Genomic DNA, 27,476 nt, shown 5'->3' on the forward strand with positions numbered 1-27,476 from the left:
GTAGAGGCAGCCAGTACCTATGTGTTCCCCCGGGTAGTGCCTCGCCTGTAGTGACGCCCGGCAACAAGCTGCAGCCACTTCATACCCTCTCTTCATTGGCGCTGGTGTCTGCACCGTACTTCACAGTACAAAGTGAAACTGTAAATATACTACAACTCCCAGCAGCCGTTGCTGCCGTGAGCTTCTGGAAAACACAGGTATTTGTGTGTATATATATCACTGGATATGCTGTGGTAACAAGTGTGCTCATTATCTGTGAATGCCGCACCTCCGGCTGTGTATATATATATATATATATATATATATTATTATTATTATTATTATTATTATTATCTTCAAATGGGGGCTGCCTATACTTTGCCAGGGGTGCTCGGACCCCTAGATACTCCCCTGGCTGGAACATCAGTCTGGATGTGCCACAAGAATCTGCGGCAGGATTTTAATACGTATGCCAAGCATTAAATTTATCTTAGGCACATTGCTCTAAATTATGAGAAAAAAATATCTGGAAAACCTTATGGGATGATTTATTAATAAATTATTTTGCCTATAAAGTGTTTATCAGGGTGGAAAGGATCGCAGAGCGGCTACAAAAATTTTTTGTGCAGTGTCAGAGTAGCTCCAGACCTACTCAGCGCTTGCGATCCCTTCAGACTATTCAGTTCCTGTTTTGACGTCACGAACACGCCCTGCTTTCACCCAGCCATGCCTGCGTTTTTCCTGGCACGCCTACGTTTTTACGAACACTCCCTGAAAACAGTCAGTTGACACCCAGAAACGCCCACTTCCTGTCAATCACTCTGTGGCCAGCAGTGCGACTGAAAAGCTTCGCATGCGCAGAAGTGCCGCTTTTTTGCCTCATCGCTGCGCTGCGACCGAAATCTGCTAGCGAACAACTCTGAATGACCCCCCATAAGCGATGCATGATATATATCTGGGCCTTAAAGTTATGTTTGGAGGTAAAAGTCAGTTTAGCTCACGGTGCAGCAAAGTGTTAATACATTTGTATTTTCTGCAGACAGTGATCCCATTGCTCTGTGAGGGGTTTGGAGAGGTGCCAGCTCGTGTCCGATCCTCCCTCTATGGGAGCTCGATGGGACAGTGAGATATAAACATGTGGGGCTCGAAACAAGATATTATTAACTAGTGGCGTGTGTGGCAGATATTTACGGTTAGATGGTCAGCGGTGATAGGCCAAGCTCTGCTTTTCGTTTTGTCCTCTTTGTAAACGATGACTTGATTTTTAATATTATAAACATGATTTTATGGTCAGGAACAGGAGACACACTGAGCAAATTACTCGTGATGTCTCGCCGCCGTTGCGAAACAATCTGAGAGGTTTATGTTGAAATATAACACTGCCTCCCCATTGTACCCCTTTGGTCTTAAAGTGGACGCCAATTGGAGATAGCTGAGGTTACATACAGCCTGTCAGCCCTCTAGGAACTAGTAACATAACTGAGGCAAAAGGCACTGTGTACCTCATGCCTCAGTCATGTTAGTTGTTCTTAGCAGGTGTATAGGATGCATTCCACAGTGTGTGTTGGTGATGGGTAGAGACGCTGGAATAATGTGGTTTAATATTTGATTATATTTCGCCTTGAACTTTTGTGCAGCAGAATCGCCCATTTCATCCTGGTTTGACTGCTTCGGCCCCCGTGCCCTTCATTGCAGAATCTGGAACTTGAGTACAAGCCAAGGTGCGCTGTTTGATGTTTGTGGTTACAGTTCTTAAAGATATTAAAATTAACTATATTATATTGCCAGATCAAGCTCGTATTATTATTATTATTATTATCCTTTATTTATATGGCGCCACAAGGGTTCCGCAGCGCCCAATTACAGAGTACATAAACAAATAATCAAAACAGGAAAACGGCAACTTACAGTTGACGACAATATAGGACAAGTACAGGGTAAATAAACATAGCTACATCAGCAGATGACACTGGAATAAGTACCAGGTGGCAGAAGACTGCTGGATTTGGTGCAGTTGAAGATTATTAAAGTAAGAGAAAGGATAAGCACATGAGGGAAGAGGGCCCTGCTCGTGAGAGCTTACATTTGAAGAACAGAAGTCAGACTATGCCGGTAGTGGTTTAAGCCACGAGGCTATAGGTGTGTATTGTGGGGTCACATGGGTTATTTTAGCCAGTTAGGTTTTTAGGGGTGGGGTTAGTAATGTAGGTATTTACGGCTAGAGCAAAGATTATTAGCATCTTTGTAAGGAATTTTCCCACCCTCCATACTTTAGTTCTTGTTTGTTAGTTGTTGGTTATTCCCTGACTGCGGGTAAGAACGGCAGGTCCTTCATCTCGGGGGCAGTTGAGTTGTTTTGGGTGCACTCATCTTGAATGAAGTCTGAACCACTGCACCGGGGGGCAACACTACGGTACACCTTTCCGGCTGACTTGTTTCGTTGCAAGGATGAGTTGGATATGTTTTTATGTTGTAAGCACCCATAGGATGGACTGCCTGCAATGAATGGTTGTGTTTTTGTGTTGGTGCACTGCAATGATTAATGGCTATCCTTTCTTGCCATCATACAATCTAATATACCTTTCAGATAAATAGCTAACATTATTTTTAATTCCATTTCCTATCTTCATTTCGTGTCATTATTTTTTTTAAGGTTTAAGGTTGTGTGACCTATATGCAGCATACACATTAGCTGTTCAGAGGTTTATATACTCTTTTAACTGTGTTTAATTATTATTATTATTATTATTATTATTATTATTAGCATTTATTTTTTATTAGATCAGTGAACATTCCTGTGTTACAGTTTGGAATTCAGCATTACTTTGGAATGCATCTAACTACACTATACAATAAGCCGCTAGGATGGAACATTTTTGGACTGCCTTGGTCGATCCGGTTCAGGTGAGGTCTAACAGATCGACATTGTCAAGGTAGACAGTCAATAGCTCATTAACATATGGTCAATATAAATTAGGCCGACATATACAAAAGGTCAACAGTGGTTAAGGTCGACATGATAGGTTACTATTCCCAATAGATGTCCACGTGGTTGGTAAATGTGAAAATCCCCCAAAAAAACATATCAACTTTTTGTGTGTCGACCATTGTCACACTGACCTTTGGAACCTGTTGACCCTTTGTAGCTGTTGACCTTAAGCACTGTCGATCTTTCATTGGTTGACCTACGGTTTGTACTTGTTGACCGTACATGTCAACCATATGGTATCGATCAATACATTGTCGATCTATCATCCAGGTACCAACCGGTTCACCTTGCTCCAATTCCACTAACGTTTTTGTTCTAACAAGTTTGAGAATTTGTTGCACAGTTTTGAACCTTAGAGCTGTTACAGTGAAACAGTTGAAGGACCACTTCTGCACATGTTGTGACGGGTACACATTCATCTCCCGGTCCACGAAACATACCCCGTTACATACCTACTGTATGAAGCTACACCACTCATACATCTTCCATATTGTATCTGTCTGTCTGGAAGCTACATTTTATATAATCACAACTGTAGTGTTTAGTACTGGATATTATTTTGGTGCACCTATTAAGCTGTGGATATATGACTTTCTGCCGAAGAATGAATGGAGTTATGTTTAATAATGTGTAACGGTATACCCAGATATTCAGGCTGGAGGATGATGTGTGGTTTGGATGCTAAGACTTATAACCTATTTGGCTGCATTACTGGCACCGTTGTGGATTTTGTTGAAAAAAATAAAACGCAATGTGTTAATGTGCTGCCAGTCACTGGAACAAGCCAGACATTCACTCTGATCCACCGAGTGCTAGTTGGAAACTGAAGTAAAGTGTGATTGGTGGATGCAGATTCTTCACACATGTGCTTGATTGCATTTTGTTATAGGTGCATATAAACCCAGGGTTAGCATTGAGGTTAACGGGTTATCTTTAATTCCTGAAGCAAGAGTTATTTATATCATATCTTCAAAATGTATATTACCAAATAGATTTCCGAAATATGTAAAAGAATAAACGTGAAAGAAAAAATATAATATAGTGTGTAACATACTGGAAATTCATCTTATATGTACTCTTTTTTTACAAAAACCTCCAGGGCAGGATTATCGTATGCATTGCTGCGTTTATTAAAGCCCCCATAACCTTATATATTATATTATAATTTTTCTCCAATTTTACTCTAAGAAGAACTTTGGTGCCAGACACCCACATCTCCAGGGGGCTATAATTGCAAACGTCCAATTTATCATACCACATTCCACTCTAGTTTGGTCATTTTACCATGATACTTTTATGTAAGGAGAAACATTGTTTAGAGGTTAATTGAGTAATTAATTAAGGCTAAATTCTTACAATGGTGAGCATGGAGTGATATTTTTTAACATGGATCCATCACCAACACACAAATTAAGACCACCATTTTGTAGGCACAGTCAGCATACTGTGTTGATTCAGCCCAGAAAATGGCGGCCACCATAGTTTAAAAGTTAGAATAATGAAAGAGCATCATCTCTTCTAAGACGTTTATCATAAACTATCCCTCTCTCCCCAATTTTAGATACACATTAATGTGTAGTTTAGTGAGAGAACGAATTGTCTTGTTTTATTGTACTATAATTCCAAGTCATACATTTTTTCCACTTCAGGGTAATTTTCAGTTTAATTTTTCAGCTTGACTTAAAATTGAACAAATAATTGCTGTTTTATCCCCTGTTATTTTGTGGAAAACCTAGGTCTCCCAGGTGTTCTACCAATCTTTTCCGTTATATTTTTCCCATACAAGAATATCTGTATTATGTGTTCATGCATGCCTTTTGCATACAACTAATGAGTTAGGCAATTATACTAACTTTCCTCCCTTTTCATGAGCAGTTGGAGCTGATAGGGAAGTCAGAATTACTGTATGCCTTTATTTTGCGTAACAATGTGTTTATATAGCATTTTTGCCACATGACGCAGTGACATCACGAGTCACTGTTTGTGAGACACGGGTTCCTAGTGGTTTGATTTTCCACTTTCTTCTCACCAACATTAGTAGTCATCAGTAAAGGGTCTATTCATGAAGCAGTGAAAAGAGTGAGAAGTGAGCCCACGGCAACCAATCAGCTGCTCTGTACAATTGTATAGTATGCAAATTATAAATGTTACCAAAATGCTGATTGGTTTCCATGGGCAACTTCTCCACTGGCTCACTTCTCCACACTTTTCACTGCTTCATCAATAGAACCCTTAATACCTGCTGTACCTCCCAAGTGTCCCAATTCAGGCAGAAGAATCTCATTTTTTACAAGGGCTCAGAACGTATATGTTCTGATGGGGCTGGAATTTGACGAGTTTTGACAAATGAACTGTGTTATACGGTCATTTTATTACACCAACTTGAAACTATCCAACAGGACCATTTCTTTCAGTACATAGCAGCCAGTTTTCCAACTGATTTTCCAGTTTCCAGAAATTGTGATTAATGAAGTAATTGATGTAAAAAATAATAATTCATCTTTAACATCAGTTATATAATTCATTATGGGTTGCTGCAACTGGGAAACCAGAAGCAGCCCATTAAATACTGGGTGAAATGGGTCATGTTGGAAGGTGTGCAATTATTTTCATGTTATTCTAATAACAAGCTACTTTGTAGTCTGTACTCTGCGAACCAGATGCTCATTAATAAATGCGTTTTCAGACTCACAGTTATCTCTCTTTGCACTTCCAGAATTAGTTTGGGAAACTCTGCCCTAAACACAATATAGGTGGCCATTTTGTAGGCTGAAGAAATGTTAATTTCAATGTAATATACTGTACGTATTTACTAGAGATCTGCAACATATCAGGTGAACGTTTTATGAAGTGGGATGTCATAGAAAGTCGATAGGCTGCATTCCTATGAAGATTGTGTTTTAGCGCACCGAATTGTCCTCTCCAGTGTGTGGTGCTCTAATTTTCCATTTTAAGATGTTATCGGATTAATATGCTTAAACCTCCCAAAAATCATCTGTGTGACAGCTAGACGGCGGAATTGACACTGTTGTACGCCTCTCTCATGGTTAACTGCAGCAAGGAGCTTACAAATACAGTATGTACTGGCAAAGTAGAAATGAAACATGAATACTGAAATGGGCAATTCTGCTGCAAAGTTTGATTGGTGCAAAATTGTGGCACAAACGATCTTATCTCTACTTTCAAACATATATTTCGGAAAGTCACTAGTAACTTTTGTATATTGTATAACTTCAAATTCATAATTATTTGTCTTTCTTCCCTGTGTTTTCTTCAATACAAGCTATATCATCAAGGCAAATATATTTAAACAGTACAGTATAGCAGAGTATTTAGTAAAGGATACAGTACAGCAGAATATGTAGTAAATTATACAGTATATACTGTATTAGCAGGGTATAAATTATACAGTAAAACAGTATTTAGCAATGGATACAGTACGGCAGAGTATTTAGAAGACAGTATAGTTCAGCAGAGTAGTAACTGATACAGTACAGCTGAGTATGTAGTAACTGATACAGTACAGCTGAGTATGTAGTAACTGATACAGTACAGCTGAGTATGTAGTAACTGATACAGTACAGCCGAGTATGTAGTAACTGATACAGTACAGCTGAGTATGTAGTAACTGATACAGTACAGCTGAGTATGTAGTAACTGATACAGTACAGCTGAGTATGTAGTAACTGATACAGTACAGCTGAGTATGTAGTAACTGATACAGTACAGCTGAGTATGTAGTAACTGATACAGTACAGCTGAGTATGTAGTAACTGATACAGTACAGCTGAGTATGTAGTAAATGATACAGTTCAGCAGAGTAGTAACTGATACAGTACAGCTGAGTATGTAGTAAATGATACAGTTCAGCAGAGTAGTAACTGATACAGTACAGCTGAGTATGTAGTAACTGATACAGTACAGCTGAGTATGTAGTAACTGATACAGTACAGCTGAGTATGTAGTAACTGATACAGTACAGCTGAGTATGTAGTAAATGATACAGTACAGCAGAGTATTAATAACTGATACAGTACAGCAGAGTATGTAGTAAATGATACAGTACAGCTGAGTATGTAGTAACTGATACAGTACAGCTGAGTATGTAGTAACTGATACAGTACAGCTGAGTATGTAGTAACTGATACAGTACAGCTGAGTATGTAGTAACTGATACAGTACAGCTGAGTATGTAGTAACTGATACAGTACAGCTGAGTATGTAGTAACTGATACAGTACAGCTGAGTATGTAGTAAATGATACAGTACAGCAGAGTATTCAGTAAGTTATATAGTACAGCAGAGTATGTAGTAAATGATACAGTGTAACAGAGTATTTAGTAACTGATACAGTACTGCAGCATTTTCAGTAATTGATACAGTACAGCAGAGTATTTAGTAGAGTTTATAGTACAGTGCAGTACAGTATTCAGCAACTGATACAGTACAGCAGAGTATTCAGTAAGTTATATAGTACAGCAGAGTATGTAGTAACTGATACAGTACAGCAGAGTATGTAGTAACTGATACAGTACAGCTGAGTATGTAGTAACTGATATAGTACAGCAGAGTATGTAGTAACTGATACAGTACAGCAGAGTATGTAGTAACTGATACAGTACAGCTGAGTATGTAGTAACTGATACAGTACAGCTGAGTATGTAGTAAATGATACAGTACAGCAGAGTATTCAGTAAGTTATATAGTACAGCAGAGTATGTAGTAAATGATACAGTACAGCAGAGTATTAATAACTGATACAGTACAGCTGAGTATGTAGTAAATGATACAGTACAGCAGAGTATTCAGTAAGTTATATAGTACAGCAGAGTATGTAGTAACTGATACAGTACAGCTGAGTATGTAGTAACTGATACAGTACAGCTGAGTATGTAGTAACTGATACAGTACAGCTGAGTATGTAGTAACTGATACAGTACAGCAGAGTATGTAGTAACTGATACAGTACAGCAGAGTATGTAGTAAATGATACAGTACAGCAGAGTATTAATAACTGATACAGTACAGCAGAGTATGTAGTAAATGATACAGTACAGCAGAGTATTAATAACTGATACAGTACAGCAGAGTATGTAGTAACTGATACAGTACAGCTGAGTATGTAGTAACTGATACAGTACAGCTGAGTGTGTAGTAACTGATACAGTACAGCTGAGTATGTAGTAACTGATACAGTACAGCAGAGTATGTAGTAACTGATACAGTACAGCTGAGTATGTAGTAACTGATACAGTACAGCTGAGTATGTAGTAACTGATACAGTACAGCTGAGTGTGTAGTAACTGATACAGTACAGCTGAGTATGTAGTAACTGATACAGTACAGCAGAGTATGTAGTAACTGATACAGTACAGCTGAGTATGTAGTAACTGATACAGTACAGCTGAGTATGTAGTAACTGATACAGTACAGCTGAGTATGTAGTAACTGATACAGTACAGCTGAGTATGTAGTAACTGATACAGTACAGCTGAGTATGTAGTAACTGATACAGTACAGCTGAGTATGTAGTAAATGATACAGTACAGCAGAGTATTAATAACTGATACAGTACAGCAGAGTATGTAGTAACTGATACAGTACAGCTGAGTATGTAGTAACTGATACAGTACAGCTGAGTGTGTAGTAACTGATACAGTACAGCTGAGTATGTAGTAACTGATACAGTACAGCTGAGTATGTAGTAACTGATACAGTACAGCTGAGTATGTAGTAACTGATACAGTATAGCAGAGTATGTAGTAACTGATACAGTATAGCAGAGTATGTAGTAACTGATACAGTACAGCAGAGTATTCAGTAAGTTATATAGTACAGCAGAGTATGTAGTAACTGATACAGTACAGCTGAGTATGTAGTAACTGATACAGTACAGCTGAGTATGTAGTAACTGATACAGTACAGCTGAGTATGTAGTAACTGATACAGTACAGCTGAGTATGTAGTAACTGATACAGTATAGCAGAGTATGTAGTAACTGATACAGTACAGCAGAGTATTCAGTAAGTTATATAGTACAGCAGAGTATGTAGTAAATGATACAGTACAGCAGAGTATTCAGTAAGTTATATAGTACAGCAGAGTATGTAGTAACTGATACAGTACAGCTGAGTATGTAGTAACTGATACAGTACAGCTGAGTATGTAGTAACTGATACAGTATAGCAGAGTATGTAGTAACTGATACAGTATAGCAGAGTATGTAGTAACTGATACAGTACAGCAGAGTATGTAGTAACTGATACAGTACAGCTGAGTATGTAGTAACTGATACAGTACAGCTGAGTATGTAGTAACTGATACAGTACAGCTGAGTATGTAGTAACTGATACAGTACAGCTGAGTATGTAGTAACTGATACAGTATAGCAGAGTATGTAGTAACTGATACAGTACAGCAGAGTATTCAGTAAGTTATATAGTACAGCAGAGTATGTAGTAAATGATACAGTACAGCAGAGTATTCAGTAAGTTATATAGTACAGCAGAGTATGTAGTAACTGATACAGTACAGCTGAGTATGTAGTAACTGATACAGTACAGCAGAGTATGTAGTAACTGATACAGTACAGCAGAGTATGTAGTAACTGATACAGTACAGCTGAGTATGTAGTAACTGATACAGTACAGCTGAGTATGTAGTAACTGATACAGTACAGCTGAGTATGTAGTAACTGATACAGTACAGCTGAGTATGTAGTAACTGATACAGTACAGCTGAGTATGTAGTAACTGATACAGTACAGCTGAGTATGTAGTAACTGATACAGTACAGCTGAGTATGTAGTAACTGATACAGTACAGCTGAGTATGTAGTAACTGATACAGTACAGCTGAGTATGTAGTAACTGATACAGTATAGCAGAGTATGTAGTAACTGATACAGTACAGCAGAGTATTCAGTAAGTTATATAGTACAGCAGAGTATGTAGTAACTGATACAGTACAGCAGAGTATTCAGTAAGTTATATAGTACAGCAGAGTATGTAGTAACTGATACAGTACAGCTGAGTATGTAGTAACTGATACAGTACAGCAGAGTATGTAGTAACTGATACAGTACAGCAGAGTATGTAGTAACTGATACAGTACAGCTGAGTATGTAGTAACTGATACAGTACAGCTGAGTATGTAGTAACTGATACAGTACAGCTGAGTATGTAGTAACTGATACAGTACAGCTGAGTATGTAGTAACTGATACAGTACAGCTGAGTATGTAGTAACTGATACAGTACAGCTGAGTATGTAGTAACTGATACAGTACAGCTGAGTATGTAGTAAATGATACAGTACAGCTGAGTATGTAGTAACTGATACAGTACAGCTGAGTATGTAGTAACTGATACAGTACAGCTGAGTATGTAGTAACTGATACAGTACAGCTGAGTATGTAGTAACTGATACAGTACAGCTGAGTATGTAGTAACTGATACAGTACAGCTGAGTGTGTAGTAACTGATACAGTACAGCAGAGTATGTAGTAACTGATACAGTACAGCAGAGTATGTAGTAACTGATACAGTACAGCTGAGTATGTAGTAACTGATACAGTACAGCTGAGTATGTAGTAACTGATACAGTACAGCTGAGTATGTAGTAACTGATACAGTACAGCTGAGTATGTAGTAACTGATACAGTACAGCTGAGTATGTAGTAACTGATACAGTACAGCTGAGTATGTAGTAACTGATACAGTACAGCTGAGTATGTAGTAACTGATACAGTACAGCTGAGTATGTAGTAACTGATACAGTACAGCAGAGTATGTAGTAACTGATACAGTACAGCTGAGTATGTAGTAACTGATACAGTACAGCTGAGTATGTAGTAACTGATACAGTACAGCTGAGTATGTAGTAACTGATACAGTACAGCTGAGTATGTAGTAACTGATACAGTACAGCCGAGTATGTAGTAACTGATACAGTACAGCTGAGTATGTAGTAACTGATACAGTACAGCTGAGTATGTAGTAACTGATACAGTACAGCTGAGTATGTAGTAACTGATACAGTACAGCTGAGTATGTAGTAACTGATACAGTACAGCAGAGTATGTAGTAACTGATACAGTACAGCTGAGTATGTAGTAACTGATACAGTACAGCTGAGTATGTAGTAACTGATACAGTACAGCTGAGTATGTAGTAACTGATACAGTACAGCTGAGTATGTAGTAACTGATACAGTACAGCTGAGTATGTAGTAACTGATACAGTACAGCTGAGTATGTAGTAACTGATACAGTACAGCTGAGTATGTAGTAACTGATACAGTACAGCTGAGTATGTAGTAACTGATACAGTATAGCAGAGTATGTAGTAACTGATACAGTACAGCAGAGTATTCAGTAAGTTATATAGTACAGCAGAGTATGTAGTAAATGATACAGTACAGCAGAGTATTTAGTAACTGATACAGTACTGCAGCGTTTTCAGTAATTGATACAGTACAGCAGAGTATTTAGTAGAGTTTATAGTACAGCGCAGTCCAGTATTTAGCAACTGATAGAGTACAGCAGATTATTTAGTAACTGATACAGTACTGCAGCATTTTCAGTAATTGATACAGTACAGCAGAGTATTTAGTAGAGTTTATAGTACAGCGCAGTCCAGTATTTAGCAACTGATAGAGTACAGCAGATTATTTAGTAAACAATAAAGTAAAACACAGCATGTAGTAAATGATAGTGTAACAGAGAAGTTAGTAGATGATACAGTACAGCAGAGTATGTAGTAACTGATACAGTACAGCTGAGTATGTAGTAACTGATAGAGTACAGCAGATTATTTAGTAAACAATAAAGTAAAACACAGCATGTAGTAAATTATAGTGTAACAGAGAAGTTAGTAGATGATACAGTACAGCAGAGTGTTCAGTAAATAATACAATACAGCAAATAATTGTAGTAACTGATACAGTACATCAGAGTATTTAGTTAATGACACAGTATAACAGAGTATGTAGTAACTGATTCAGTACTGCAGCGTTTTCAGTCATTGATACAGTACAGCAGAGTATTTAGTTAATGACACAGTATAACAAATTATTTAGTAAAACTCGCAGAAGCATTGGACAAACCAGTAATTACATTTGCTCGAAGGTGCTCTTGTATATCTGCAATCCGGTGTCATTATAGTGTGGTAAAGGGACATGCGATAAAGAACTATGTGGCCCACCTATGTGGAGGGGTCGCATGGGACATTGGGGTCTATGTACTGTACTAAGCTTTGGAGAGAGTTAAAGTGGACTGAGATAATTTACCAGCCAATCAGCTCCTAACTGTCATGCTACAAAAATGACGGGAGCTGATTGGCTGCTACTTTATCTCCGTCTACTTTTAACTCTCTCCGAGGCTTAATAAATAGACCCTAATATCTTTTAGAAATAATGTAATCTAGTTTCTGCATTTTAACTGGGATGGTCAATAACAGACAATATCAGACTGATGTTCTAAAATGTGTAAAAATACATTGATGTGATGTTTATAAGCTGCCTAAGTGTTACTGTATGGTGTATATTACTGTGCTTCTCTTCCGTCACCCTATGATGCAATTATCCTTAACTCCTTCCTCTCCACGTGGTTCGAGCACGTCAGTATGCTGGTTATCTTGCTGAATTGCGTCACGCTGGGAATGTTTCAGCCTTGCGAGGATGTGGACTGTATGTCGGAGAGATGCACAATCTTAGAGGTAAGACTTTAACTTTGGGGCAGTTTTACAGAGGTGGGTACAATGTTTAGTCTCAAAACAATGCTCAAAAAAATGAATTGTCTTATTGTCATCTTGTTGTCAAGGATTTCTGGCTAGAGAACCCTACTCAGGTGGCTGCCGCAGGTACAGACTATATAGCTGCTAGCAAAACCTTCCCACAGAATGTTCCACTCCGACTCAAGCCTTGTGGGAAATCAGTTTATATTTAAATCCCATTCCAAAATAGAATGTGGCATTATATATTATTAACGACAAGCAATTCCCCGGCTAATAAGCAGCCAGCCCCATGCATTGGAGGGTTCAGACTTCTGACCTTTGGGAAAACACACTTAACCCGTTCTTGCCCAGCCAATGTGTTGCTGGCGCAGTGATTGATTTGAAATATTTTCTAAATATAACAATTGCGGCAAATGTTTGGATATCCGGTGAATATTGATGTTTACAGAATTCACGTTTTAAATTTTGAAAAAAATAAATAAAAATACAGTACCTGTATATTGGAAGATGTGCCACAAAGTTATTTTGAAAGAGACGCTTTCCATTGGGTGGTAGAGTTTCTTTTCTACGAGGCCATTAAGTGTCAGAATAGAATGTTTATGCGCATCTTCATCAAGAGAGATAGACACATTGATTTTGAAACGTAAAAATTAAGTTGTTCTAAACTGGCCCAAACATCGCTTCCCCCACAGTCCTTTTGCACTCGAGAGGCCGGATGCAATGACGCCCGAGTATGGCGCCTGTGCGGGATGTCGGCTGAACTTGGACGTTTTTTTAAAGGGGCAATCACTTACAAGACATGGTTTTGCCTTTTAAGTGATTGCTCCTTTCATAAAAAACAACGTCCGTATCCCACACGGCTGCTGAACTCGGGCATCATTAAATCCGGCCCATGCTGTCTAATGTCCCTATAGGCTACTACCTGGCATTATCTGTGGTCTGGTGTCTGACTATTCTGATCTTACTCTTCACTTCTGCATACCTCCCAATGTGACCCTCTCCAGGAGGGACACAATGCTCTGCTCCTGGACTTTTCTCTTACTTTATGATTGCCATCACCTGTGGTGAAACACCTTTCTTATCCATTAACCTGTTCAACACAGGTGCCGGCAATCATACATTAAGAGAAAAGTCCAGAAGCAGAGCATTGTGTCCCTCCTGGAGAGGGTCATGTTGGGAGGTTTGCTTCTGTTCTGAGGGCCCTGCTGATACTAATGCCATTGCCTGATTTGCCCATTGTTTAGACGGGTAGCAGTTGATTTACCAACGAACACAAGACCGACGATCATAATCCCGACAGCCACTGACCGACAGTCAAAATATCGACCTGGTCAAAATACTGACATTCATTATGCCGACATGTTCAAAATGCTGACATAGTCAGAATACCGACATTTCAAAATACTGACATGAGTTTTTAAGGATTTTTTTGCCCCAAAACAGACTTATTCACACTTTCCCATCCCAGTGGACCTGGAGGGGGAATATAATAGTGTGCCGAGTGCAGCGAGCCATGCGGTACACTTAGACGGCGAACATGTCGACCTGTGTCAGCATCGACACAAAACCCCAGAAAAACTTATGCCGGTATTTTGATATGTCGGCATTTCAAATGTCGATATTCTGACTATGTCGGCATTTTTAACACGTCGGTATAACGAATGTCTGTATTTTGACTGTAGGCCAATGGCTGTTGGGATTATGACCATCGGTATTGTGTCCATCGGTAAATCATACTGAACCCGTTTATTTAGCTGCGTGGCGACTCCAGCAGTATTGGGGTATGGGTCATTAGATGACCACACTTAGGTCGACAGTCATTAGGTTGACCACTATTGGTCGACATGGTCATTAGGTCAACATGAACAAGGTCGGCATGGAAAAAGGTTGACATGAGTTTTTTTAACTTTTTTTGGTGTCGTATTCTTCGTAAAGTGACGGGGAACCCCAATTAGCTGCGCTTGGCACAGGTTACTATTCCCAATCGTAGTCCATGTGGATAGTAAAGTATGAAAAAGTTCAAAAATGTTTTTTAAAACTCATGTCGACCATTTCCATGCCGACCTTGTTCAAGTCGACCTAATGAACATGTTGACCTATTGACCATGTCGACCTAATGCATGTTGACCAATAGTGGTCGACCTAATGACTGTCGACCTAATGACAGTATCCAGTCTATTGGAACACACTAAATTTTTCAGTCGTTTTTTGTTTTCTCCAAATTTTTGACCTCTTCACCCCATCTCTCACCTTTCTATTTCATTCTGTACTGTAATAAATACCCAAAATATAGACAAAATAATTTGATATTTGCAAAAACTAGGATTTGGTGGTAAATGAAAACACCCCGGATGCACATTGTCAATTTCAGTATTTTTCTACCAAATAATCCCATTCCTTATATAATCTGGTGTGATCTTCATGTCAATTGATACATTGGGTGCGACGTAATGAAGTTCAGGCTCGGCGGCCGTGCGGAATGCCGCCCGAACTCAGATGTTTTTTAAAGGGGCAATCATTTACATGGCTAAACCATGCTTTGTAAATTATTGCTCCTTTAAAAAGATGTTGGAGATCAGGCAGCATCCTGCATGGCCACCGAGCTCAGATTTTAATCCATCCCGGCCATTATCTGCGATCTATCAGTGGCCGGACCATTGTAACATTACATTCTGTGTGTATTTGGTACAGTCAGGGCCGGCTCAGGGTCTTTTTGCGCCCCGGGCGGCCATAGGGTGCGTAGCTTCATACAGGGGGCATGGTCAGTTACGCCCCCTGTACAGTAGTAGCGCCGCTGAAATGATGTGCGGTGCGCGATGACGTCATCGCGCACCGCACAGCAAAGGTCCTCTCCACGAAGGAAAACTCGACGCTACGCATCTAGTTCCCTTCGTGGAGAGGACCTTTGCTGTGCGGTGCGCGATGACGTCAACGCGCACCGCACACCATTACAGAAAAGGTCCTCTCCACGAAGGGAAACTAGACGCGTAGCGTCTAGTTTCCCTTCACAGCGGGCAGCGGGACAGCGAGCAGCGACAGCGGGGGCACAGCAGCAGAGGATCTTGCCGTGGTGCAGCGCCCTCCGGAAGGCGGCGCCCGGGGCAAAAGTCCTGCTTGCCCGTGGCAAGATCCGCTACTGGGTACAGTGCAGTGTTGCCTGATTGTCTATATTGCTTATATCATCACATCATTCAGTATTTGTAATTACCAATATGGTAGCAGATCCCAGGTAAATCTTTGCTCGCTATCTCAACTTGTATATTTTATTAGAGCACACTGATGGATGTTACTAGTAAGTCTGGCCATCCTTTCTCTCACAAGGTCCTTATTGTATCTATAGAAGTAGATTCAACAATGAGTGATATTCTTGTTATCACTAATCTTAAATGGTGCTCCAGCCAATCAGCCGCTGTCATTTTTCAAACCTTATCTGAGAAGCAGGAATCTCCCCATCCCACTCCTTCCAAAAAATATTAAACCCTGAAACAGGATCAGGAGCATCACGTATCTAGGTGACACCGGGTGTGGTTTGTAGATGCTGCTTAAAAGGGAGTGTAGCTTCACAGGAAGGGGCGTGGCCTCACAGCCTGACCACCTTTTTGTCAGTTTGGAAGTCCAGAAGATGTCTGTCTGCAGTGCCAGCTTCTACACTGTGACCGGGAATGTCCCGCACCCCTGTAGTGACTCCATTGGTATAATTCAGTACAAAATCAAGCAAGAACAGATAAACTATATACAAAGACACATACACAACCATCCCCTATCTCTAAAGTCAGTATGAATGACAGTGAAATCTGTACCAGGCTATCTCCAACAACCTTTGGCCTGGCAACGATTTCATCAGAAGTATGAGAAACTACTATGGTCAGGGAGCCATTAATTAACAGCATATCTTACAGCTTTGAGGAAAGCTGCACATGTCTCTATAGCCTATCCTCAGAACTGCAACACGCTACTCCCACCCGTAGAGTAACCAAAATCTACACGTCCTACTAGTATTGTCTGTTGTTCAAACCAATCCAACCATCCATCACTGACAAGAACAAAACATGGCGGATGATAAATTGTCCAAAGCAGCCCCTATAAATACTTCTCACTTGGTTGCACTGGAGAGGATATTGGGACTTGGTGCCAACATTGGGATGCATAGGCCCCATCTGTATGGACAAACTCGAAGTGGAACTTGACCACACCATGTAGGGTGTGTGGCTGTGCCTCTATGGCAGTCCTGGGCCTTCAGGCTGATACTTTGCCCCCAAACCTCAGCGCACATGCCCCCAGAATTGGAATATAAAGACACGGGAGGTGGTCATGATCCCAAAGACACATTCATATAGCTGATCATCCTGTTTTTATCATATATTCAAAACTTATAATAAAAATGTATTTATTATTATTGCCATGATATTAGTCATTTAATACCCCTTTCAGACTTGCTTGCCAGGAATTTGCCGGGTCTAATGGGCCCTAAACATTGGCCGATCCACCGCCGAGCTGCCCGACAGCGGATACGGGCGACCCGGCGGGGGGGGGGGGGTCGGGGGGGGGGGGGCAGTGACGGGGGGGGAGTGAAGTTACTTCACTCCCCCCATCACACGGCTCCACAGACCTGCAGGCAAATACGGACGAGATCGTCCATATTGGCCTGCATGCACAGCCGACCGGGCACCAGCGATGAACGAACGCGGGGCCGCGCTTCGTTCATCGCTGGTGCCTCCACACTGCACGATATGAACGTTATCTCGTTCATTAATGAACGAGATCGTTCATATCGTGCAGTGATGTCGGCCAACGTCTAGGGCCTATAAAAGCCGGGTCTCAGCCTCGACCCTGGTAAAAAAGCAGGGTCAGTGATCCGGGTAGTTTGCGTTCAGACCTACCAAAATCCCTAGTTGATGCACATTCACATGCAAAAACACGGGATTTATGTACTAGTGTGAAAGAGATATACATCTCATCAACCAGTTTACTGTAAGTCATTACATTGCACTTTTCACCACCTCTGCTTAAAGGAATAAATATCAGGTTGAAATCTGGAACAGGTTACGCTAATCAATCAATCAATCAATCAATTAATTCTTTCCGCAAGCTGAATCCCTGGAAGTAACAGGCAGGAAACACTGGCTTTCATTGTTTAGTAATTAGACTGTTGGGCAGCGCCAAAGTTCTGAATCCCCCACTGAACAGTTTTATTTGCAACATGATCCTTTAATGTGACAAAATAAATAAATAAATGTGCGTGTGACTGTACTGTAATGAGTCCTTACTAATTAATGTCAATATGTTTCCATCTGATTTAATTGGGCTACTGTAGATATCCTTGAAATACTTTCCTTTTTAAATACATATTTAAAATACAGCCTGCTAGTGAAATAGTGAATAGTGGGCGATTCTCTTTATACTTACTGTAAATCTATTAATCAGCCATTGAATCCATTTCGAGAGTCCAGGTGCAAATTCCCATCTCCTGCTCTCTATTTACTGCTAAACGGGTCCCGGTACTAAGGGCCGGAGATGCAAGGGTGTAGTTACCATAGGTGCAAGGCTGTGCAGCTGCTATGGGGCCCAGAGCTGAGAGGGGCCCATCTTCCCTGTCACAGTTACTTGTGTTATACACATTTTTCACCATTGGATGGTACATAGGGGTCCTTTCAAACTTTTTTTTGTAGCCTGCAATATATCTAGGTATGCCCCTGGACCTGCTCATTGTAGTGTCATTTAAAATGAACTGGAGGGAATATTAATGTTATATAATATGAACGAGGAGCACTATATATCATAATATGAATTGGGGGTACTGTGCGGCATAATGTGTACTGGCAGCTCTGAAATGTGACATAGGGTGACCTTAAGCACTACTGCGATTCATAAAAGAAACTAGGGCACTACTATGGGGCATAACATTAAATAAGGCTGTACTATGGTTCAGACAATGACCTAGGGCACTATTATAGGGCATAAAATTAACAACTGCGGCAGAGAAGTGTCTCTCTAGAAGCACTGGGACAGGGCCCCCTTCAAAATGTTGCTATGGGGCCCACAAAGTTCTGGCTACGCCCCTGCGGAGATGTATCTAACACTGGAGAGAGATAAGGTGGAGAGGGATGTATTAAGCCTGGAGAAGTGATAAAGCAGTGATAAGTGCAAGGTGATAACGCACCAGCCAATCAGCTGCAATATGTAAATTGACAGTTAAGAGCTGATTGGCTGGTGTGTTATCACCTTGCAATTATCACTGCTTTATCACTTCTTCAGGCTTACCACGTCTGCCACAAAGTACCGACCAACCAGCTCCCAACTGCCATGTTACAGGCTGTGTTTCAAAAATGACAGTTGGGAGTGGATTGGTTGCCACTGTGGGGTCTATTTACTAAGCCTTGGCTGGAGATAAAGTAAACATTTATAAAATACCAGCCAAACAGCTCCTAACTGCCATGTCATAGGCTGTGTTTGAAAAATGACAGGAGCTGATTGGTTGGTACGTTATCTCCACTTTATCGCTCTCCAAGGTTTGATCCATCTCCCCCTAAGTAGTCGCTGTGCCCCTCTCAGGTTCTTGACGTTCCCTGACTCCCTACGCCATTTATTCCCTCCTCTTTGGCTGTTGTGGAGCTTCGGGCTAGAGCTAAGTATTCCTCCCCTCTGGGGCACACACAAGCTGTGCAGGAGAAAGGGAGTTAGGGCTTCTGGCAGGGCCTGGCCGGTTCACCTCACGTCCAGAGTGTTTATTGGCAGTTCTTTCTAGGAGAGATTGAAGTTCACGCGAACAGCAGAAATCATGACAGCCGTCACCGCCAAATATTGTTATCACAATACATATGGCCCACGCTAGCCCTGTCCTTACAATACTTGGCATGGCTTGAAGTGCTGCAATGTATCACTCAGTGTGTTTGTACAAGAATAATATAATGGGGGACGGCTCCGACAGCTCTCTCATCCCCGGCCAGGGCTGCGGTTTGCTGGAAGTTTTTTGTCTTCTAGGAGAGGACAATTAATATTAAACTATTGCAAGAATGATAATAATGTAGAATGCATCATTTAAAATTCGACATTAGGTATATAGGGGGTAATTCTGAGTTGATCGCAGCTTCAAGTTTGTTAGCAATTGGCCAAACCAATTGCACTGCAGGGGAGGCAGATATAACATGTGCAGAGAGAGATAGATTTGGGTGTGGTGTGTTCAATCTGCAATCTAAATTGCAGTGTAAAAATAAAGCAGCCAGTATTTACCCTGCATAGAAACAAAATAACCCACCCAAATCTAACTCTCTCTGCACATGTTATATCTGCCTCCCTTGCAGTGTACATGGTTTTGCCCAATTGCTATCAAAAATACTGCTGCGATCAACTTGGAATTACCCCCATAAGGTACAGAGCCTCTCTATAGATGCATACATCTGATTTCATTCTAGTGCCCTTATTTATCAATGAGTGATAAATTTCATTGCGAGTGATAAATTGCACCAGCCAATCAGCTTCAAACTGCCATGTTACAGACTGTGGGGCAGATGTATTAACCTGGAGAAGGTAAAAGGAAGTGATAAACCAGTGGTAAGTACAAGGTGATAAACGCACCAGCCAATCAGTTCCATACCCTCCAACATTTCATTTTACACATAAAAATCGGTACAAATTAGTAAAGGGGCGTGACCATGGGTAAAGTGGGTGTGACCACGCCACCTTTCCTATACTTTTAATGTGAATTTGGAGAGTCAAAAATCGGTACAGACCGTAAAAAAAGGTACTGTACCAGGCAGAAAGGTATAGTTGGAGGGTATGCAGTACCAATATGTAAATTAGCAGTTAGGCACTGATTGGCTGGTGCGTTTATCACCTTGCACTTATCACTGGTATATCACTTCCTTATGCCTTCTCCAGGTTAATACATCTGCCTCAGTGTTTGAAAAATGACCGTTAGGAGTGGATTGGCTGGTGCAATTTATCACTCACAGTGAAATGTATCACTGATTGATAAATAAAGGCATAGGTGTGTTATGTAAGGGCCACTATACCTATAATATGTCCATGGCGTATTTTCAGAGGAGAAGGCGCTGTGTGTCACATTGGAGTTTACCAATGGTGGGATTTATAGTATGCTATAGATCTCTTTGACCAGCCTTTCCCGGTGTTGCTAACTTGTATTACTGACAGGAAGGCTGATATGCATAGGAGAAAAATCCTCCCCCCCAGGCAGAATTGCTATATTACTTCCCCCTCTTGTAACTCTCATTTCTTGTACAATACACAGGCAGGGATGTAGTTATGATCCCGGCAGTCAGCATACCGACACCGGGATCCCGGCCGCCAGAATGCCGGCAGGGGTCCCAGGACTATTCCCACCTGTGGGTGCCCATGACACCCATAGAGTGGGAATAGAACCTGTGGTGAGCGCTTTGCTGCGCTCGCACCCCCTGCCAGCATTTTGGCACTGACAGCACTGACATGCGGGGCGGACTAGCCCTGTGCTGGGCGTCCCCCCGCATGTCTGAGTGCCTGATCGTAGCTGTGCTAAATTTAGCACAGCTCCGATCCACTGGGACTGACCCCCTATCTCCTATATAATTGCCCAGATCTGTCACTCTGTGACTGTGTGGATAACGCTGGGCGTGGCTAGGAGCTCTCATTGGGTTAGCAGCAGGTCTATCACACCCAGCCCACAGCTGATTGGGCGAAAAAAGGCCCTCCCACACAGGTTACATCCAATGGGAGGCTCTGTTCTTTGGCTGCTATGTGTTCACAGAGCAGGATTAACAATGGGACTGATGGAGCTGCAGCTCCACACCCCAAAACAGGCCCACTGCATCTGCTTCAACATACCCTCCAACAATTTACACACAAAGGTGGTCATTCCGAGTTGTTCGCTTGCTGCCAATTTTCGCAGTGCAGCGATCAAGTGAAAAAACTGCAAAAATGCGCATGGTACGCAGCGCGCATGCGCTAAATACTTTCACACAAAATTTTGTAGATATACACAAGCTCGAGCGACCTTTTTTCAACGCTCGAGTGATCGTAGTGTGATTGACAGGAAGTGGGTGTTTCTGGGCGGAAACTGGCCGTTTTCAGGGAGTGTGCTAAAAAACGCAGGCGTGCCAGGTAAAAACGCAGGAGTGGCTGGAGAAACGGGGGAGTGGCTGGCCGAACGCAGGGCGTGTTTGTGACGTCAAACAAGGAACTGAGGTGATCGCAGTCTAGGAGTAGGTCTGGAGCTACTCAGAAACTGCAGCAAATTATTTAGTAGCAGTTCTGCTAATCTTTCATTCGCTATTCTGCTAAGCCAAGATACACTCCCAGAGGGCGGCGGCCTAGCGTGTGCAATGCTGCTAAAATCTGCTAGCGAGCGAACAACTCGGAATGAGGGCCAAAAATCGCTACAAATGCGAAAAGGGGGCGTGGCCTCGGGTACAGTGGCGTGACCACGCCCCTTTTCCTATGCAAAAACATTTTGTGCAGTTTCTGAGTAGCTCTGGAGTTACTTACCCGCTGCAATGTCTACAGCCTGTCAGGTCCCGGAATTGACGTCAGACACCCGCCCTGCAATTGCCTGGACACGCCTGCGTATGCTGCACCACTCCCAGAAAACGGTCAGTTGACGCCCCAGAACGCCTTCCTCCTGTCAATCTTCTTGCGATCGCCGCAGCGATAGCTTTCTTCGTTCTTCTTATCGTTGCGTACAACAACGCACCTGTGCATTGCGGGCACCGTGCATGCGCAGAACCGACCCGTTCGCACTGCTTGGAAAAACAGCAGTGTGCTAACGGGTCGGAATGACCCCCTATGTCCTGCTGCCAGTCCTCCTGCCCCCTCCGGCATCAACAATCCCCACTCCTTAGCTGCGGCACAGGTGGAACAAAAGCTGCTGCGGACCCCGGCATAGATGTGTATGAAAGCTGCGCAGCGGAAGGCTTTCATAGCCCTCCCTGTGCCGCATACTCTCTGAGCCCTGGAGCCTCCTCTGCGCGTGATGTCACAGAAGTGCCTCCCCGCCACAGCCGCGCCCAGATCCCCAGAGGCCCTGACTCCGCAACACAGCACCTGGGCTGCCGGCCTGGAATCCCCAAGATGGCTAATGTAACGGATAGAGTGGGTGATATCGCGGAGGATAATGTCTGGACGCTGAATCAATGTAAAAGGTGACAGTGCTGTGCAGTGCAGCGGGTGTGCAGTGTCACTGACACTGCACAGCACTCTCACTTTCTATACTGTTTCAGCGAGTCAGTCAGTTCTGCCAGCCAGTCACTATTGTTAGCGTCGGTGTCCCAACACGCAGCATTACAGGGAAGCAGACGCACTAAATAAACGACACCTCCCAGCAGCCCTTAACGCCAAAGCATTCTGTCAGTAAGGCCTGCTGGGGAGCTGTAGTTTATTGAGTGCCTCTTCTTCCATGAAATGCGGCGCGTTTGGACAGCGGCACTAACAATAGTGGCTTGGCTGCTGTGCGAGTCTCCGGGAGAGCCACTGCCAAGAGGAGGACAGCAGCTTAGCTGCTTTCAGTAGGAGAAGCATTACCCTCCCCTCCCCTACTCGCATTACCTCCGGGCCCCTTCCGCGACACCCCCACACCCACCTCTACCACCCGTAGTGGCTCCGGACCCCCACCCGCAGCACCCCTGGCCCTCCCCCACCCGCCGCACCACCACACCCGCCCCTCCCCCACCCACGGCAAGTGGTGTTGTAATTGGCTACTTTGTTTCAAAGTGATGTATGTGGCAAAACGTCCACCTACCATTTACTATGCATCACCACTGTGCTCTGAAAAATGTGACAGTTGGTGAACTCTCCGTGTGCACCTGCTGGCTGGTCTGGAAACTGTGACAGTTATTTGCAGCCTCCCACTAAGCAGGGATTTTTCCAAATTCGACTCGTAAGGGGGTGAAAAGGAGTAAATTGTTCCGCTCAGCACACCTTTACACGGTTGAAACTGGGCACATCAGCTAGTATAGATTATTATAGTACAGTACTTTGTATAAGGGAAAGCAGCATGAAGATTCAGTGACTACCTTTTTTCTTTTATTTCTTTATTGTTATGCTGTTTTTATCATTACAGTTTGTATATCAGAAGCCGCTTTAAATATTGAGGAACTTGCCGGAACTGAAGCTACTGTATTGTGCTTGAGTTTGTTGTCAGTCCTCACTGTTCTATGCTGTAATCCTTATAAAGCTACTTCAGGATACGACAGGCAGCCACCTATATCACAGAATAAAATTGCTTTGTATACAGCTGACTAAGTAGAGTGAATAGAATTCCCGGCACGGCGGCACGTAACATCCCATGGCGGTATAGATGGTTCTTACACTGCGGTGCACACAGGGTTCCGTCTTATATATAACTTGACTGGAGCTCAGAGTCGCATTGCAATTCAGCTCTAATGAGTTTACCACCCGGTGTTGTTTTAGAACGCAGGGAACGATTGTGGAATGTATGTCAAGAAGTGCTGGGGGTGATAAACACTGGAAACACTAAATAAAGATCTTGATTGTAAGAGACCGAGCTGCCACAACATAGAAGCTTATAGGAACTTGCACCGGAACAGCGCAGCGCAGTCAGCGTCACGCTTGCATTGTCTGTGACATGGGGGAACTCAGACCTAGTCGCCGCCTACAGGGTGGGATACTGTGTGTGTGTGCAGGGGTGCCATCGCATTTGTTGAGTTTGTGCAGTCTCTGCCCAGCCCAGGACTTACTCAGCCGCTGCCATAATCGGGTCCAGAGCGGACGTCAACCCTCCCTCCAAATGCCTGGTCCCTCCTGAGTTTTCCCGGACATGTATACAAAACGGTCAGTTGCCACCCACAAATGGCCTATTCCTGTCAGTCACCTTCCGATCGCCCGTGCGATCGCTTTTTTCGCACCATCCCGTCGCTGTGCACAGATGCCCGGTGCAGTCGTCCGACGCACCGGCGCATTGCAGTGCATGCGCAGTACAGAACTGATCGCCCATTGTGTGAAAACGCAGCCTAGCAGTCAGGTCTGAATTACCCTCATAGTTTCCAGCCTGCTACAGAAGCTAGCAAAGTTTAAGTGCGTTCAGAAATATCCTGGAAGAGACGCGCCTTCTGTTGCGAGGGTATGAAACAAATACTGGTAACCTTTATGTAATCCATTAATGTACTGTAACCTATCCGGGGGTCTGGCTTGTTTGATGGATGAGATAAATTTTAGATAATATACTGGTGACACCTAAATAAAAGCCCAACTGTCAAGCAGCCTAAAATGCAGTTTATTTCACTGTGGGAATTAGATTTGTGAGGCAGAAGTAGGATTGCATTCAAAATATAATCACACGGAACCGCTTAGCCTGTTAGTAATGGGTATTCGGGTATGTGTGCGCTGCGCTGTACTCTGCATATCTTGTCTGCAGGCAACTCTGCCCCCCCCCCCCCCCCCCTCTTATCTGCTGAACGTGGGAGCGGACTGAAACCAGTACTGTGAAAAATACACAGTATTTATACCACATTCTCTGTAGATTTAGTAGAAGATGAACTGGACGACGCTGATAAGGAAGGCTGATTTGACTTTCAATACCGGGGTTCTGGCTAGTCTTATCCCAGTGTGGCTACTGTAAATTGACAGGACAGGACATTTGCACACCTCAGGTGCTACAAGTGAGGGCTGCCAGCTGGGCTGCACCTCTGCAAACGAGGTGGAGACAGACCATTCCGGGGAACTGAGACCTGGCAACTCTGAGCTGTATACAATATTGGTATTGAGACCTACACACTCTGGTGACTGAGTGGTCTATTTACTAAGCCTTGGATAACGATAAAGCGGACGGAGATAAAGTACTAGCCAATCAGCTCCTAACTGTCATTTATCAAACATTGGGGCAGATGTATTAACCTGGAGAAGGCATAAGGAAGTGATAAACCAGTGATATGTGCAAGGTGATAAAGGCACCAGCCAATCAGATCCTAACTGTTAATTTACATATTGGAGTTGATTGGCTGGTGGCTTTATCACCTTGCACATATCACTGGTTTATCACTTCCTTATGCCTTCTCCAGGTTAATACATCTGCCCCACAGCCTGTAACATGACAGTTAGAAGCTGATTGGCTGGTACTTTAATCTCCGTCCGTTTAGTAAATAGACCCTTATATTTAGAGATGGCTAACAGAAACCATTAATGTTTCCTGTCCAATGGAGATTCTGTTTCCATTCGGCGCTGGAATTGGGACCGTTGCCCCCATCGCATGTCTCTTTCCAATGGCTGCTCCGACCGCTGCTGACGTCACTCCTGCGTTGTGTCCAGCTAGGAGTGCGCTTAACAGAGCTCCTCCACCCATGCGCTCCCAGCATACCATCGATGGTTAAATCGGCGAATGGTTAACGGTAGATGGTTACATGCTACTGCAAGGCGGCAATGCAGCAACAATTCTATGGCCCCTTTCCTAAGGCGTTCCCTAGACTATTTGTGGGCTTACTGATCCCATGTATGTAAAACGGGATGCGGCCAATTTACCTACAATCAAAATCCAGACGGTCAAAATACAGACAATGTCAAAATACAGACATTTAAAATGTCGACAGGTCAAAAAGTCAACATGAGCTTTTAATGATTCTTTCATTAAAACCGACTTGTTCATACTTTACCATCCCAGGGGGAATATAATAGTGTGCCGAGCCATGCGAGGGGACGCGGTGCACTTTAAAAGTGTCCATGTCGACCTATGTCAGCATACACATAAAAACTCAATGAAAAACTTGTGTCAACTTTTTGACCTGTTGACATTTTAAATGTTGGTATTTTGACCTTGTCAGTATTTTGTCCGTCGGTCAATTGTTGTCGGTATTTTGACCGTCGGGAATTTGATTGTACATATTTCATACTAAACCCATATAAAACATAGTTCACACTGTTTATTTTTTTTACCAAAATAGAGGACTACTGGTAACAACAGAAAGATATGTTGGATTTATGTTGGGATCAGTGATGACAAACATTGGCTTTGCACATAGGGGTGAACTCAGCATTTAAAAGATAGTGAAATAGTCATCTTGGGCCCAAGGCCCTAGTGAGTTGTCTGCCACCTTCTTGGCATAGGTGTGGTATACGAGTTTGACATTCAGATTATTGACAGAGGGAGTCATTCCGAGTTGTTCGCTCGCTAGCTGTTTTTAGCAGCCGTGCAAACGCTATGCCGCCTCCCACTGGGAGTGTATTTTAGCTTAGCAGAAGTGCGAACGAAAGGATCGCGGAGCGGCTGCAAAATAATTTTGTGCAGTTTCAGAGTAGCTTCAGACCTACTCAGCGCTTGCGATCACTTCAGACTGTTCAGTTCCGGATTTGACGTCACAAACCCACCCTGCGTTCTTCCAGCCACGCCTGCGTTTTTCCTGGCACGCCTGCATTTTTTTTGAACACCCCTGAAAACGGTTTGTTGACACCCAGAAACGCCCACTTCATGTCAATCACTCTGCGGTCAGCAGTGCGACTGAAAAGCTTCACTAGACCTTGTGTGAAACTACATCGGCCGTTGTGAAAGTACGGCGCGTGTGCGCATTGCGCCGCATACGCATGCGCAGAAGTGCCTTTTTTTTGCTTCATCGCTGCACAGCGAACATTTTCAGCTAGCGATCAACTCGGAATGACCCCCAAAGTCTCATAGTCAACATAATGTTGACATAACCAACATGTCAATGCTTTGCCAACAGTGCAAATGTCAACAGCACTGTTTTACCCTACCCACAGCCTAACCGTATATACAGCTTAACCCTAACGCTCATATGTGCATAACGTTGACATTGTGGACATGTCGACCAGTTGTCAAGGTCGG

General features: G+C 42.7%; 1 protein-coding gene across 4 annotated transcripts in view; it reads left to right on the top strand.

Annotated features, from left to right (window-relative positions):
• Positions 1-27,476, top strand: part of CACNA1H (calcium voltage-gated channel subunit alpha1 H) — a 638,058-nt gene that overhangs the window by 223,406 nt on the left and 387,176 nt on the right. For 3 of the 4 annotated variants that reach the window (XM_063934879.1, XM_063934882.1, XM_063934880.1), the window contains exon 1: positions 11,232-12,682. The exons of the other annotated variant lie outside the window; for it this stretch is intronic. In XM_063934879.1, the coding sequence (XP_063790949.1) occupies positions 12,590-12,682 (93 nt within the window). In that variant the 5' untranslated portion in view covers positions 11,232-12,589. Of the gene's footprint in view, positions 1-11,231; positions 12,683-27,476 lie in introns of those variants that run through there. 4 annotated transcript variants of the gene reach the window in all.

This window comes from Pseudophryne corroboree, chromosome 7, assembly GCF_028390025.1.
Source record: "Pseudophryne corroboree isolate aPseCor3 chromosome 7, aPseCor3.hap2, whole genome shotgun sequence".
Lineage (NCBI taxonomy): Eukaryota > Metazoa > Chordata > Amphibia > Anura > Myobatrachidae > Pseudophryne > Pseudophryne corroboree.